The 13,204-nt window shown below is 41.7% G+C and overlaps 1 protein-coding gene across 1 annotated transcript in view; it reads left to right on the forward strand.

Moving 5' to 3' along the window:
- Positions 1-13,204, forward strand: part of cacna1aa (calcium channel, voltage-dependent, P/Q type, alpha 1A subunit, a) — a gene marked incomplete at both ends in the record, with an annotated part of 72,084 nt that overhangs the window by 31,864 nt on the left and 27,016 nt on the right. Inside the window, 12 exons of the mRNA XM_079233090.1 lie at positions 541-561; positions 2,312-2,362; positions 3,179-3,344; positions 3,569-4,200; positions 4,438-4,787; positions 4,919-5,054; positions 5,357-5,486; positions 5,817-5,876; positions 6,043-6,149; positions 12,253-12,352; positions 12,646-12,806; positions 13,030-13,170. Coding sequence (XP_079089216.1) covers positions 541-561; positions 2,312-2,362; positions 3,179-3,344; positions 3,569-4,200; positions 4,438-4,787; positions 4,919-5,054; positions 5,357-5,486; positions 5,817-5,876; positions 6,043-6,149; positions 12,253-12,352; positions 12,646-12,806; positions 13,030-13,170 — 2,055 coding nt within the window. The remainder of the gene's footprint in view (positions 1-540; positions 562-2,311; positions 2,363-3,178; positions 3,345-3,568; positions 4,201-4,437; positions 4,788-4,918; positions 5,055-5,356; positions 5,487-5,816; positions 5,877-6,042; positions 6,150-12,252; positions 12,353-12,645; positions 12,807-13,029; positions 13,171-13,204) is intronic.

Raw genomic sequence — 13,204 nt, forward strand, 5'->3', positions numbered from 1 at the left:
CCACTTCAAAAGATTACATTAAAATACCAACCGGAAGTAATTGATGAACTTGATGTTGCTTACATTTGGAACCAGACTGATATTTGGAAATACCGCCTAAATCCCTTCTGAAATATTTTCATTGTAAAGAAGAATTGTGTTTTCACTGCTGAAAGTAGTTGACTAAATTACTTTCATCCAAAGCAATTTTTTTTCTTCTATTTTTGTTTCAAATGGAACAAACATTTTTCCTTATAATAATAACAACTTTTGAATGTAAAAATCGTTCCTTGCTTTCAATAGAGGAGCTTGCAGTTTCTCACATCCATAGTTAAACATGAACAGTACATTTAGTGATAAACTGAAAGATGCATGCACTCTTCTTACTCCCTCTTTTTCTATCAAGTTCTCCCTAAAATACACACACACACACACACACACACACACACACACACACACACACACACACACAAGCCATGTGTGTGTGTTGGATTGATCCGGGCCAGCCCTCCTCTGGTCAGGAGAGTCAGAGTCTTTGATCTCTTTTCTCTGTACACACAGGGGTCTTTCCTTTCACTCCTGGTAAAGTTCACACACTCACACTCATAGAGACACACACATACCACTCTGTGGTCTGTCCTGAAAAAAAGCACAACAGGGGAGCCCACACGCACAACACATACACACACTTCTGACCTTCACCGCTTTGATACGTCAGCTTTTGCCCACTTTATATCACACACGTATTATCACACATAGATGCAATAAGAGGACATGCCCAAAAGTCAAACATACACATGCACGTAACGTGTTCATCATTGCATTAATGACACTGTTTCTTCTTACTGTGTGTACTGTGCGTCACTGTGCTGTGACCATTTGTGTCTGTGTAACAGTCAACTTTACCTGGGAGACCTACTGAGGTTAAATATGTATTTGTCAATACAATACACATGTACTGTATATGCGTGTCTGTGTGTAAGAGCGAGAAAGTGTGTGTGTGGGATTAGTTTGAAAACCTTCGCATACTGAACCAGTATCCTGCAGCTTTCCACGGTTGTGTGAATCATTTTGTTCGTTAAAACCTAAAAGGTTAGCATAGAGTCGATAGTAGAGTCTTAAAATAGATTTTAGCTAACTGTGTGTGTGTGTGCGTGTGCGTGTGTGTGTGTGTGTGTGTGTGTGTGTGTGTATCAGTGTGAATCCAATTCCCTCATTCATGAAATATATAAAAAAGAAAGACATTTAAATTCCAGTCCTCGTTTTTCCCAAGCACGGATTGTAAACTTGGGGACATCAGTGGGGCATGAAGAATCTCTTAAGAAGATATTCTATGGTAGATGCAGGAGGAGGCTGCCATGAAAGCTACTTAAAACCTTGGAAAACAGTTGTAAGGCGACATAATTCTAACAAGTACTCTCATAATGACAGCACAGTGCGCCATTAAACATCCATACAATCTAAACAGATTGCAGGAATACAGTAACAATTAGTTTTAATCACTTTACTGTTTTGAGTCAAAAAGGCTGGAAGGAGTTTCATGCACATTCTTTTCAGTCGTTAATGCACTACAGCTTGTGATAACAGTCTTGAATTATGCTAAACTAGCATTAGCATTTTGACTACTTTTTTTATTTAGCAAAGCATAACATGTTCTCGTTAGTTAACGTTGTGTAACCCTTTTTCGGGTTTATTATCAACAGCACGGGCTAACAGTAAGAGTACATTGCTTTCTTTCAGTGCAATATCTTGCAATGTGAACGCAAATCATAGTGATGGGAAATGAACAGTAAAAACAAAGCTAGCAACATTTTTATATAGATTTGAGCATTAAAGATACTGTGCAGACAAATATGAACATCAGAGATAATGCTGTGAGTTGAGAAAGATATGTTGAAAGAAGCAAAGAGTGATGCAGGATAAGGGAATGATGCAAGAGAGATGCAATTTTTAAGATTGAAGAAAGGAGGACAGCGAAAAATAAATAGAATTGTTCTAGATTCACAGTTGAAACAAGCTGCCGAGGTGAGTGTATGGGAATGTCTGTGTGCATGTGTTTAGCCTGTGTATGTTTGTGTGTGAAGGGTTGCATTCCAAAATGCTCAATATTTTGGCAAAAAAAAAATGGATTTGAAGTGTTTTTGCATTTCAGAAATAGATTTTACTTATTTTAGGTGTAATTCAGTTTTTAAAGCACATTTTATTAGAATAGTGACCCTTGGTCAGGGTAGGCTGGCTGTTTTATAAATGATAGATGGATAGCCCATTTTGGAATGAAATCCTCCTTCTGTTCTTTCGTGTCATCTCACTCACCAGCTGTTTCCCTCCTCAGCAACAAAGTACACAGTGAGTGTCACAACGCTACCGACCCCTTTCTGGACTGGTATTTATTTATTTGTTTATTCATTTCTGAATCCTTTCTGTTTATTGACTTTAAAACCATTCCCTGCTTTCTTTTGTGTTTTTAGAAAAGCCTCTTTTCCCTGCCCCCTTTGTCCCCAACTTTTTTATGAAGTACATTCCTGGCTTTCCTCAGTTGTTATTTGTGTTGGCTTATTTTTAAGAGTACATTTTCTGTTGCCTGCTCCTCGCAGTACAGCTGTTGCTTTACTGTGGTTGACTTTGGGCCTTGAAAGAAAAGGAGTTAGAAAAGGAGTTATTTACTGGCAGAAGTTTTGGAGGGTAAGAAAGGTGGTCATTGACAGTTTTTGGGTGTTTCTCTATTCAGTAGATGTAAACACGACTTAGTCACTTAGTCACTGTCTTCTTGTGACTTTGCCATCTATTCAATTAAGCTTTCTGGGGACTTTGGGGGGCAAAAAGCCTGTTCATTAAACTTTACTTTGGAGGTTAATTGTAGATTATTACAACATATTCTTCAGCATTATCTTCTATTTTGTGTCCACACATGGTTTACCAAAGTAGGGCTGTCCTGCCGGTGCTTTGGCCAGCTGTGTAGACCAAGAACTTAGTTTTGTTGAGCTGCCTCGTTCTATAGGTCCAAATGACCCTTTACATGTCTGTGGCCCCCAGTGTGTTTTTATGTCCTGGCTATTTTATGTACTTATATTTTGATGTTAGTTTTCACATCATTGTCATGTCTTTGTGTGTATATTCTCAGAGCAGTACATGTCTTTAAACCAGTCTTTAATCCTCTCAATCACTTCCCCCCCCCTGTCCACCCTGCTTCCTGTTGCAGTAAGGATCCGCAGAAGAACAACAAGGGGATCAACAAGTCAGTGTGGGAACAACGCACCAAGGAGCTGAGGAGGCAGACGCTGGTGTCCAGCCGTGAGGCCCTCTATAACGAGCTGGACGCCGACGAACGCTGGAAGGCAAGGACAGGGAGGGAGGAGCAAAACAATGTAAAGGACAAGGCCAACAAAGCCCCCTAGACTTGTGCTATCAGTGTACACAAGTAACGGGAATGATGATGCTGACTTCTGTTAACATGTTGCTTACCTGGTGTTAATATGTCTCGGCCATTATTTGGTAATGGTAGATTCAAATGATTTGTGGATTATAACGTTATACTCCGCCTTCAATCTCTGCCTCGATGCTGCCTCTCTATCCTCTCCTCTTCTTGCAGGTGAACTTCTCACGTAACGTCCGTCCGGACATGAAGACCCACCTTGACCGACCGTTGGTGGTTGACCCCCATGAGAACCGCAACAACAACACCAACAAGACCACTGCAAACAATGCAGACCTCTGCTTCAGCCAGCACCATCCTGCCGATGAGCTCCACAGACAAACACGCCTCCACGAACAGAGTGGCCAAGTAGGAGGTGGCGGCGGAGGAGGCTCGGCTCCAGCCAGGCCTTCTTTGGATCGGGGCGAATCCACCGAGAGCAGACGGAGTCGTAAAGGCGAGCACCACCACCACAGCTCTCACGTGCGATTGGACGCCACGGTGATTCCCGGGCCGGGCTCGGAGGAGAGGCCTTCCAGGCGGCATCACCACACCCGCAGCGGCAGCCGAGGGGGCGGGCCGTCAGAGCACAGGAAGCCCAGATCGCATCGGAAATGTGCCGAAGACGGTGAGGATGGCGGGGGAGGAGCCGGAAAAACGGGGAGACATAAGAACAAAGGGGTTGACGGAGGTGGAGAAGGAGGAGAGCAGGAGGGAGCTGGGGATGGCAGTGAGAGGAGGCCAAGAAGAAGTCGCCATGGCAACCAAACTGAGGGCGAGGGGAAGAGGATGTGCCAGCACAGAAGGAAGTATGTCCATTGCACACGGCTGTAGATAATTGTACTGATGACATTTTGGATAGTTTCCTGATGGCCTCTGAGCCAAAAATGTTATCCTCGTTATTTCTACTTTCACTTATTTGTGTCTATGGTTCTGTCACACCTTTCTCTGGATATCATTTCTATCTTTCCCTTCTTTTTTCTCCTTTTTCCATCTCAACTTTCTTTTTCTATCGCCAATTGTTTCTTCTCGCTCCCTGTTTCTAGGGAGTGCAGTGTCCCGAACCTCTCCACGACACGGCCCATTCAAAAGAGCCTCTCCAGGCAGGACAGCCAGTACAGTGAGGACATGGACAACCTCATGAATACCAAACTGGTCTCTGGCTCTACCCCACCCAGCGATGGTCCCCCTAATCCAGTTCCCAACCACATTGTGGCCCCGGGCTTTGGATCTGCCCTCCATCTTGCTAACAGCAGCACCCATGGGAGCTTGGTCACATTAGATAGCTATGGGAGCATTGCCCATCACCGTACCAACAGTGTCCTCCAGCTGCCCCACCCTGACTACACAGCACTAGACATGCCAATCTTTCCATCCACTAATGCCATACTGCAGAGTAAGTGCATAGTGAATATGTGTAGTATTTATTCTATTATTGTGTACTTCCTCTTTCACAATTTTCTTCAATAACAAACTTTCATTTTCATCTCAACTTCCCTACTTTTTTTATCTTCCTCTTTGATCCAGTCAATAAGAATGCCAACACAGAGCCCTTGCCAGCAAAGGAGGATAAGGACGACGATGATGATGAGAAGGGAGGTGAAGGCGGACGCAAGCCCATGCCTCCCTTCAGCTCCATGTTCATCCTGTCCACCACCAACCCGTAAATTGGATTGTTACAAATAACATGCACCCACACTCACCCACGCTATATGAATCAAAGTAGGCTGCTGACACACGGGAATGCATTCTTGAGGTATTCACCCAACTTTTTCTTTTTGAGGATGGAAAATAAATCTACTATTGAGTCACAGCTACAACACTTACATGTGCTCACACCCTAACACATGCATATGCAGGTTACTCTTACAGTTAAAAAGGAAATACATTATTCCTACAAATATATAATGATCTGCAAAGCACTAATGCAAGAGAACAAATAAATCTGCCTTTGCCTTCTCCTAGGTTTCGGCGGGCATGTCACTACATCTGCACCCTGCGATATTTTGAGATGTGTATCCTGCTGGTCATTGCCATGAGCAGTATTGCCCTGGCAGCTGAAGACCCCGTCTGGCCCGAATCCCCTCGCAACAATGTAAGAAAACGCACACACGTTGATGTACCAATGGTTTTGTTGCATTAAATATTATGTGTGCACATGTTTTTACAGTACATGTTGCTTTTATTTTTATTTAACATGCTGGTTGCTTTTTTCTTTCGAGTGTTACTCCAACCATGTGTGAAGCTGGGTCAATAAATAAATTACATTAATTAATTAATCTTTAAGTGTCACATACAACTAAGAAACAATGAATTTTGGTTAGCATCTGAGTTTGAAAATCATCATGTTGTGCATATCCACCCTGTCAATCTTTTCCACTAGCTGGGTGCAGCAGCAAACCACTCCCTCTCTCTCTTTGTGCAGGTTCTACGTTATTTCGACTATGTCTTCACAGGAGTATTCACATTTGAGATGCTAATAAAGGTAAGACAATGTGCAGGATCAACAATCAACAACTTTCTCCAGAGATATTGAGGAGCCCAGCCCGAATATGGATTAGACACTTTTCATTGCGCTCCAATGCCAAATTGCACATCCCCCACACCCAGGGGTTCACATCTCATAACCGGGTTCTCTTCTGCTCCTTTAGATGGTGGATCTGGGGCTCGTCTTGCACCAGGGCTCTTATTTCCGGGACTTGTGGAACATCCTTGACTTTATAGTGGTTAGTGGTGCTCTGGTGGCCTTCGCCTTCACGTAAGTCTCCCTCCTGCTGTCCTCCTCTCTTCCCTTCTCGCTCCACCTCCCCTCCTGCCTATCTGCCTCACTGGCACCTTGGAGTACAGCCTCACCTGTTATTCTTTATTCATCCATGAATTCAGTTCTGTTTTTCATACTCTCTCGCACGTTTTCTCTCTTTCTCTCAGCATTTCTATATTCTCTAGTCTCCTGTCCCCTCCTCTACTAGACTTTTTCCAACCTATGCTTACAAATGGCCAATCTTCTATAGTTGGCCATTTTATTCTGCTTTTTCTCTCTCATTCAACTCTACCGTCCTTTCATTTCTCCACCCCTCCACCAACTCTATACGCCCCAAACATTAAAAAAAAAATAGTATCCCAGCATCCCCTTCCTATCCACCTCTTCTTCCCCTGTGAGAGGTGAGGACCACCCTTTGCACCTGTAACCCTTTAGTGCCCAGGGAGTTCTAGAGTTAAAAGCCCTATGCGAAGCCTGGCCAGGTCATGCTGAGCTGGCTTTCAAAAATCTCCGCACCTTTCTCCACGGCCAAGCAGGTACTTTAAACCCTACTTAATCTGCATGACTGTGAGGATAAAGTACAGTTCGATTTGCATAACTGGGTTACGTTAGGGCTTAGTTTATGAGCACGATACTGGGTACAAAGCATGAATTGTGGGATTTAGGATATGCTATCATGCTTTTGCATCGGTGGATAAATATGAAGGGAAGCAGACCGTCGGACTGCAGTCAACGTTACATGTAATGTGATATTGCTTCAGTTTAAGGACATGCGGTATGATACGTTGACGATGATAATGCTGACCTTCCGACACAAATAGTCACCGGTCATCTGCAGTATTATAAGGTTGTGCTTCGTCCTATTTCATGACTTTAAATATCCAATCTATATTTTCAGGAAATGTCTGTGCGTACCACCCCACAAATGTTTATTTTTCAGCCTTGTGTGTGGGTAACACCAGAGTCATGATCACCTGGGTTATGATAGATGTGGCAGACAGAAGAAGCGTCCTCACTTGGAGACCAAGATACTCTGGCCTGTGGATATTGCTTTTCCTTTCTGAAAGAGACGAGGAGAAAAATATTTGCTAGTTGCGTTGATCCTGCCACATGTTCAATGTGCAAGTAAGTGTCCATTCGTTTCATGACTGGTCATGAAACAGTCTCAATTTCATACTGATACCTCTATGGCCTACATACTGGTGTGTAATATGTCTATTTCATTGATGAAATACGTTGCAAGACATGGTATTACATCAATATATGAATGTATGGTGGTGGCCGACACAAAGCAAGCTAACTCTTTGCCTGACATTAGTTAAACGTAGCTAAGGTTAGCTGCATGTGTCAAGCAAAGCACGCACAGCAAAGCTTTCTGTGATTATGTGGGGGGGAATTGCTCCATCCATTTAATTTTCCAGTAACAGTAACTTACACAGAGTTACATGTTTATGCTATTAGGTACTTGAACACCAGTGTGATCAAATGTATTTCAATAGAATAGCCTTTAAATTAAAAAAAATCGAAAGGCATGTGGCAGTGTCAACAAATAAGCTTCACAAAAAGAGGATATATTGCTAGACATGTGTAACTGGACAGTCGCAATGAAGAAAGTGATCTTATTAGGAAGAGTATGAACATAAATGTTATCATCAAGATGATAAATGACCATGCATTTGCTAAATTTGAGATATTTGAGGCCATATGACTGTTTTCATTAATTCAACTATATTGTCAAATTTCAGTGGAAGTAAACTGAAATGATGATGGTTTGTAAGGTCTCCATAGCCATGTATAACAAAATTAAATGGCTAAGTGACAAACAGAAATTGAATGCATGCTAAATAATGCATTTGATGAACTATACTTGGTACCGCCTTAACTCTTGATGTCTTTATAGGAAGTTTACCAAGTGGAAACCAAAGAAAAGCCCTCCATCCTGATTGTTCTTAGCATGATATCCTCTAACATTGTCCCCTCAGTGCTCCTGTGTTCCCATCGGTCTGGAGTTTGGTACTGATCACACCGCTTTTAAATCATCTTAAATCTGTGGAAGCTGAACTGCAGCAAAGCCTTAAGCTGTTCCTTATATCCTGAGACGACTTGAGCAGAATACCTGGCCGCTCCTGTTTTTAATGATCTCTCCTTTCCTCCTTTGCTCTTTTTCTATCTTCTCACCTCTTTCACGATTCATACCAACATCCAATATCTCTCTTAATTCTTCCTCCTCATCCTGCTAACCTAAAAACGTGTCACATCTTAGAGTTTTTTCAGGTCAACAAAGAATATGAGGAAGAAAAGATTCCACAAATTGTGGAACTGTATCTTTTAACCTCATTCTTGACATGCTCGTTACAGAGTTGATGTGTCTTTCAAAATTCAGTGTTACAGTTCCCCACTGGGTATTTAGGGAAACAATGATTGCAAACAATGGCCCTCTGCACCAAAGGTTCTGGGAAGCAGTATCCATTAACTTGAAGGAAAAATCCACCATTACATAATTATAAATTTAATACCTAATAATTATAATTTAAGTCCTGAAATGTTCGGTTTTGTCATTGGATTTATTTTGATGTATTCCATGTTCTGTGAAATCCATGCACAATGGTAAATTAAGATTTTTGTCAAAAGATGAACAAGTATCTCTGCCACTTATCTGGTTGAGTCGTCCATTGATGATTTTGTCGCATCAGTGAAAAAGATCAGCTATGCTGCTTCAACATGGTCTCACATTGTTTTGGGTTTTCAGCTTATTGTGAGGATATGGAGTACATGCTTTGAAGATTGTAACGTCTCTACAGCTGAAGAAAAAAAATATGAAGGAAATCAACAATTTGAACAAATACCAAGCCTTTGCTCAGTAGTGCCATTGTAGCGATTGCAGGCCAGCATGGAGATGGGAATCTGTTTGTCCTTTTTAGAGCAAATATGAACTTGGCAGGTGCTCCAGGGTTCTAATGGTGGTGCCCCATCTGTAAGACTGTCTTTTGCTTCAGTCTTTCTCTCACTTTTGTGTGTTTGTTAACTCTCTTCCCCCTTAATTTATAGTTGTGTATGTGTTTTTGTATATCTATCTATCTATCTATCTGTGCGCTTCTGTCCTTAACTCCATGTTGTCTAACCTCTGTCTGTTACATATTTATGTGTTGGTCTGTATTTCCTCTATCTCTGACTAAGTCTATACTTCCTAGGGAAACGTTAACTATGGACTAATAAATAGATGTACGTAGTGACACAATGAAATGTATTTCGAACATATAGCTAGCCAGCTAAACATACACATTTAAAGCGATTATTACGGGAATGTTAAATCAGAAAGTAATTATGAGTAATACATTTGTACCAGAGGGAGAACATTGTAATTTTAGAGGCAAGGCTGGTACATACTGTATATTAGCATAAAGACAAACTCACAAAACAATCAATTAAGCCGTTTGAGCCAATGAAGTCTGATTTAACTACGATTGGGGTTTACGACACTGATGGCTGATGCGGAGATCCGAACCAGTCAGAACAGACTCATACACATCCAGATAGTGCCTTAATTCAATTGGTGGAAATCAAATAGCACTCCAGAAAGGCTCAGCAGTCTCAATGGAGATGATTATCGCTCCTTTAATCCAATTAGTCTGGTCTGAGGGCTGCTGGTGTTTTGGACCGCTTGTGCTGCTGTCCTGCACATTTCTGCAGCAAGACTGAGCTCAATGTACAGACAGGTTGCCTGATAACTGACCAAGTTTGGTTTCAGGGATACCTTGACATTTTGCAATATGGTTTTTCGCCAGGCAGTGTTTGTTCTAGGAGGCAGAATGTGCTTAAAATGAGTTAATTTGTGGCCATGTTGGTGCATTTCTAGCAGTCCTCATATATAGTGATTTATGCTCTGACATAGAGTATAAATATGAGGTTTTATAAGGTTAAATTATTAACGCAATTAATAAAAGGAATATAGTAATATCAAAGCAGCATCTGGCCTGTACACTCCTCATAATGAAATGTCAGAGATGAAGGCAGTAGTTTGGTGCTGTGTAACAGCCGCACCTTTTGTCTACATTTTGAGTGTGCGTGTTTATGTGCATGTGTGTTAGATTTGGTTGTCTACGGCTGGGAGGGTTGATGTAAAAAGAAGGTCCTGTGTTCTCTTTTTCTCTCTCTCTGTCTCTCGTATTGATGTTTTCCCTCGAAATCCCTCCTTTCTCTGTGTCCCATTCTGTTCTTTTCTCCCACCCTTTGTCTTTTTGTCTCTCTTTCTCTCTCTCTATTCGTCTCACTGTCTCTCACCCCTCATCTCTCCGTTTGGACCAGCAGCAGCGGCGGCGGGTAAAGTTCTCTGTCTTTTTCCTCCTCATTTTCTCCCTCTTCACTCTCAGCGCCTGTTCTTCTGATCACACATCTCTCTCCTTTTCATCCATCACAGTTGACTTCTGTACTAGTCTGTTCTTCCCCTTTGTCAATTGTTCACCATGGAACAGCTCTGATTTAAACACAACTAAACCTCAAGTTATGTATCAGGTCCTCAGTTGACTCACACAGATACCATTTGAAACATATCATTAGTAGAATGAAAGCAAATGGACCAAATATGTGGAAATGTGACGAAACATATATATATATATATATATTGAACCTAGGAAGGGTTCACATACATGTACACATACACACGCATTTAGAGCACACACCCATACATGTGTGTGCTCTAAATGCTCACACAAAGTCTAAACACACACAACCACCAGCAGTCTACCATCTGGTATAACAGCTGTAGACACAGCTGCCTTCTTGCCTAAGGACAACTGTCAGTGACTTTTGACCTTAATCGTTTCAACCTGATATGTGAGAAATTTTGAAAAATCTGGAAAGGAGTGAGAACCCTCCATACAGTTTTCCATGATGCTAGTTCGCCATTTATCTCAGTAAACAGGTTGTGGTTTACATGTAGGCCCTTTGTTAGCATCAGTATTGTTACTTGTACTAAAGTGCATTGTCAGTTAACTGGCAGGCTCACTTATAGTACTTTTTTTGTAGCTTTGTAAAAAGTGTTCAGTGCAACTGAAACCAAACTTAATTTATTTTTCTTCACACATGTACCAAGAAAAGCCCAAGTTACAAAGTGCTTAAAAGGAAGAGGTTTGGCTCAGCATTTCAATCCAGAAATGCTTACTAAAATATCTTTGTCTTTGCCGAAATGGCCTACAAGACAAGATTCCATGCTGTTTGAACAATGCTGTGAAACCTGCTTATCCTAGTTGTAGTTTAAAGTGTATAGAAATGAACTGGTTGAGCCATCACAAGAGAGAGTTTGGCAGTCATTCAGATGTTTAACATGTTGTTGACATAGTGAAATGACCAAGTTGTGACTTCTGTTTAAAGTTCCAAGAGTTGGTTTTAACTTATTTAAATATACAATGGGAAGCATTTGTAAGCTGTCAGTATGTTAACAGGAGGGCCTTTTACTGTAAGTTACCACTCTAACAGGGCTCCCGCTAGTTAGCTGCTAACATGGCTCTCAAACTCTCTCTGCAAATGTCTCTGTGTAGAATTGAGTTCACCATCACTCTTGCTGCTTAAAAGAAGAAATATTGCAGCATGGAAAGCAAGGTTTCAATGCAGCATGAATATATTTCAACATTAGCTGGGCATGTGCAAGGCGAGGCTTTAGCCGTCTTTGTAAAGCATTGAAATACATTGCAAATGATTAGGCAAGTGTAGCTACTAGTTAGCATTCAGACAGGAATGACACCAGTTGTTCCCATAGCATGTACTGTAGTTGTAAATGACCACCTAACTCTAGCATGTAGCTACAATGCTAACCTCACACGTAGAAATAAGCGTAATATGATAGCAGTGCTGCATGTGTGTATTTAACCCAGACGCAGTTACTCATGTTGAGTTAACTCTGACACAAATACCATCAAGTAATGGCTGCTCACTGCCATTTTGGATTTGAGAGGACTAAGCATGCGATATCCGCTGAACCTGCTAACTCTATTTTCTTTTTGTGTGTGTGTGTGTGTGTGTGTGTGTGTGTGTGTGTGTGTGTGTATGTGTATGTGTGTATGTGGGTGGGTGTGTTTGTTGATGTGCATGTGTACACATATAGGGGCAGCAGTAAGGGAAAAGACATCAGCACTATCAAGTCTCTGAGGGTACTGAGAGTGTTGCGACCTCTGAAGACCATCAAACGTCTTCCTAAACTCAAGGTATGCTAACATAGAAAATATTTTACCTCAGATTAGAGTTACTCTTGCTTCTCTGGCAAATCAAAATAAAGGCTTGATAACAAATGCCATTCATTTTTGTTCATGATATATTGATTCAACTTCTTTGACATTTTCAAGTTGCTTAATCTGCTGCAGTGCAAATTGGGCCACAATATACCATATTAACCTTTTAATGGCATCTAATGCCACAATTTAAGACCAAAACACAAGTAATTTGAATCCAATGTATTTCTTTCACACAATAACCAACATCCTCCTTCTGTCTTCCTCAGGCTGTGTTTGACTGTGTGGTGAACTCTCTGAAGAATGTGCTGAACATCCTGATCGTCTACTTACTCTTCATGTTCATCTTTGCTGTGGTGGCTGTGCAGCTCTTCAAGGGGCGCTTCTTTTACTGCACGGATGAATCCAAAGAATTTGAGCGCGACTGCAGGTCAGGAAATACCCACCTGCGAGTTTTAAAATGTTCCGGTCACCTTCTTGACATTGAGTTGAGCCCCCTTGTGCATACCGCTTGCCTCTTGTGATTTTTAAACACTTCAAGAGTCTCTTCTCTTTCCACAATGCATCTTCAGTATCTACTCAGGGAACAGAAGTGCATACATTTGGAAACAAACTCTCCCCTTAATGCTGATGACGTGATTTGTGCATTTCAGGGGCGAGTATCTGGTGTATGAACGCGATAACGAAGTGAAGGCGCAGAAGCGGGAGTGGAAGAAGTACGATTTCCACTACGACAACGTGGCTTGGGCCCTCCTCACCCTCTTCACCGTTTCTACCGGAGAGGGGTGGCCGCAGTGAGTATACTAGAACATGCACCGTCACAGTCAC

The sequence above is a fragment of the Taurulus bubalis genome, assembly GCF_910589615.1.
Source record: "Taurulus bubalis genome assembly, chromosome: 17".
Classification (NCBI taxonomy): domain Eukaryota; kingdom Metazoa; phylum Chordata; class Actinopteri; order Perciformes; family Cottidae; genus Taurulus; species Taurulus bubalis.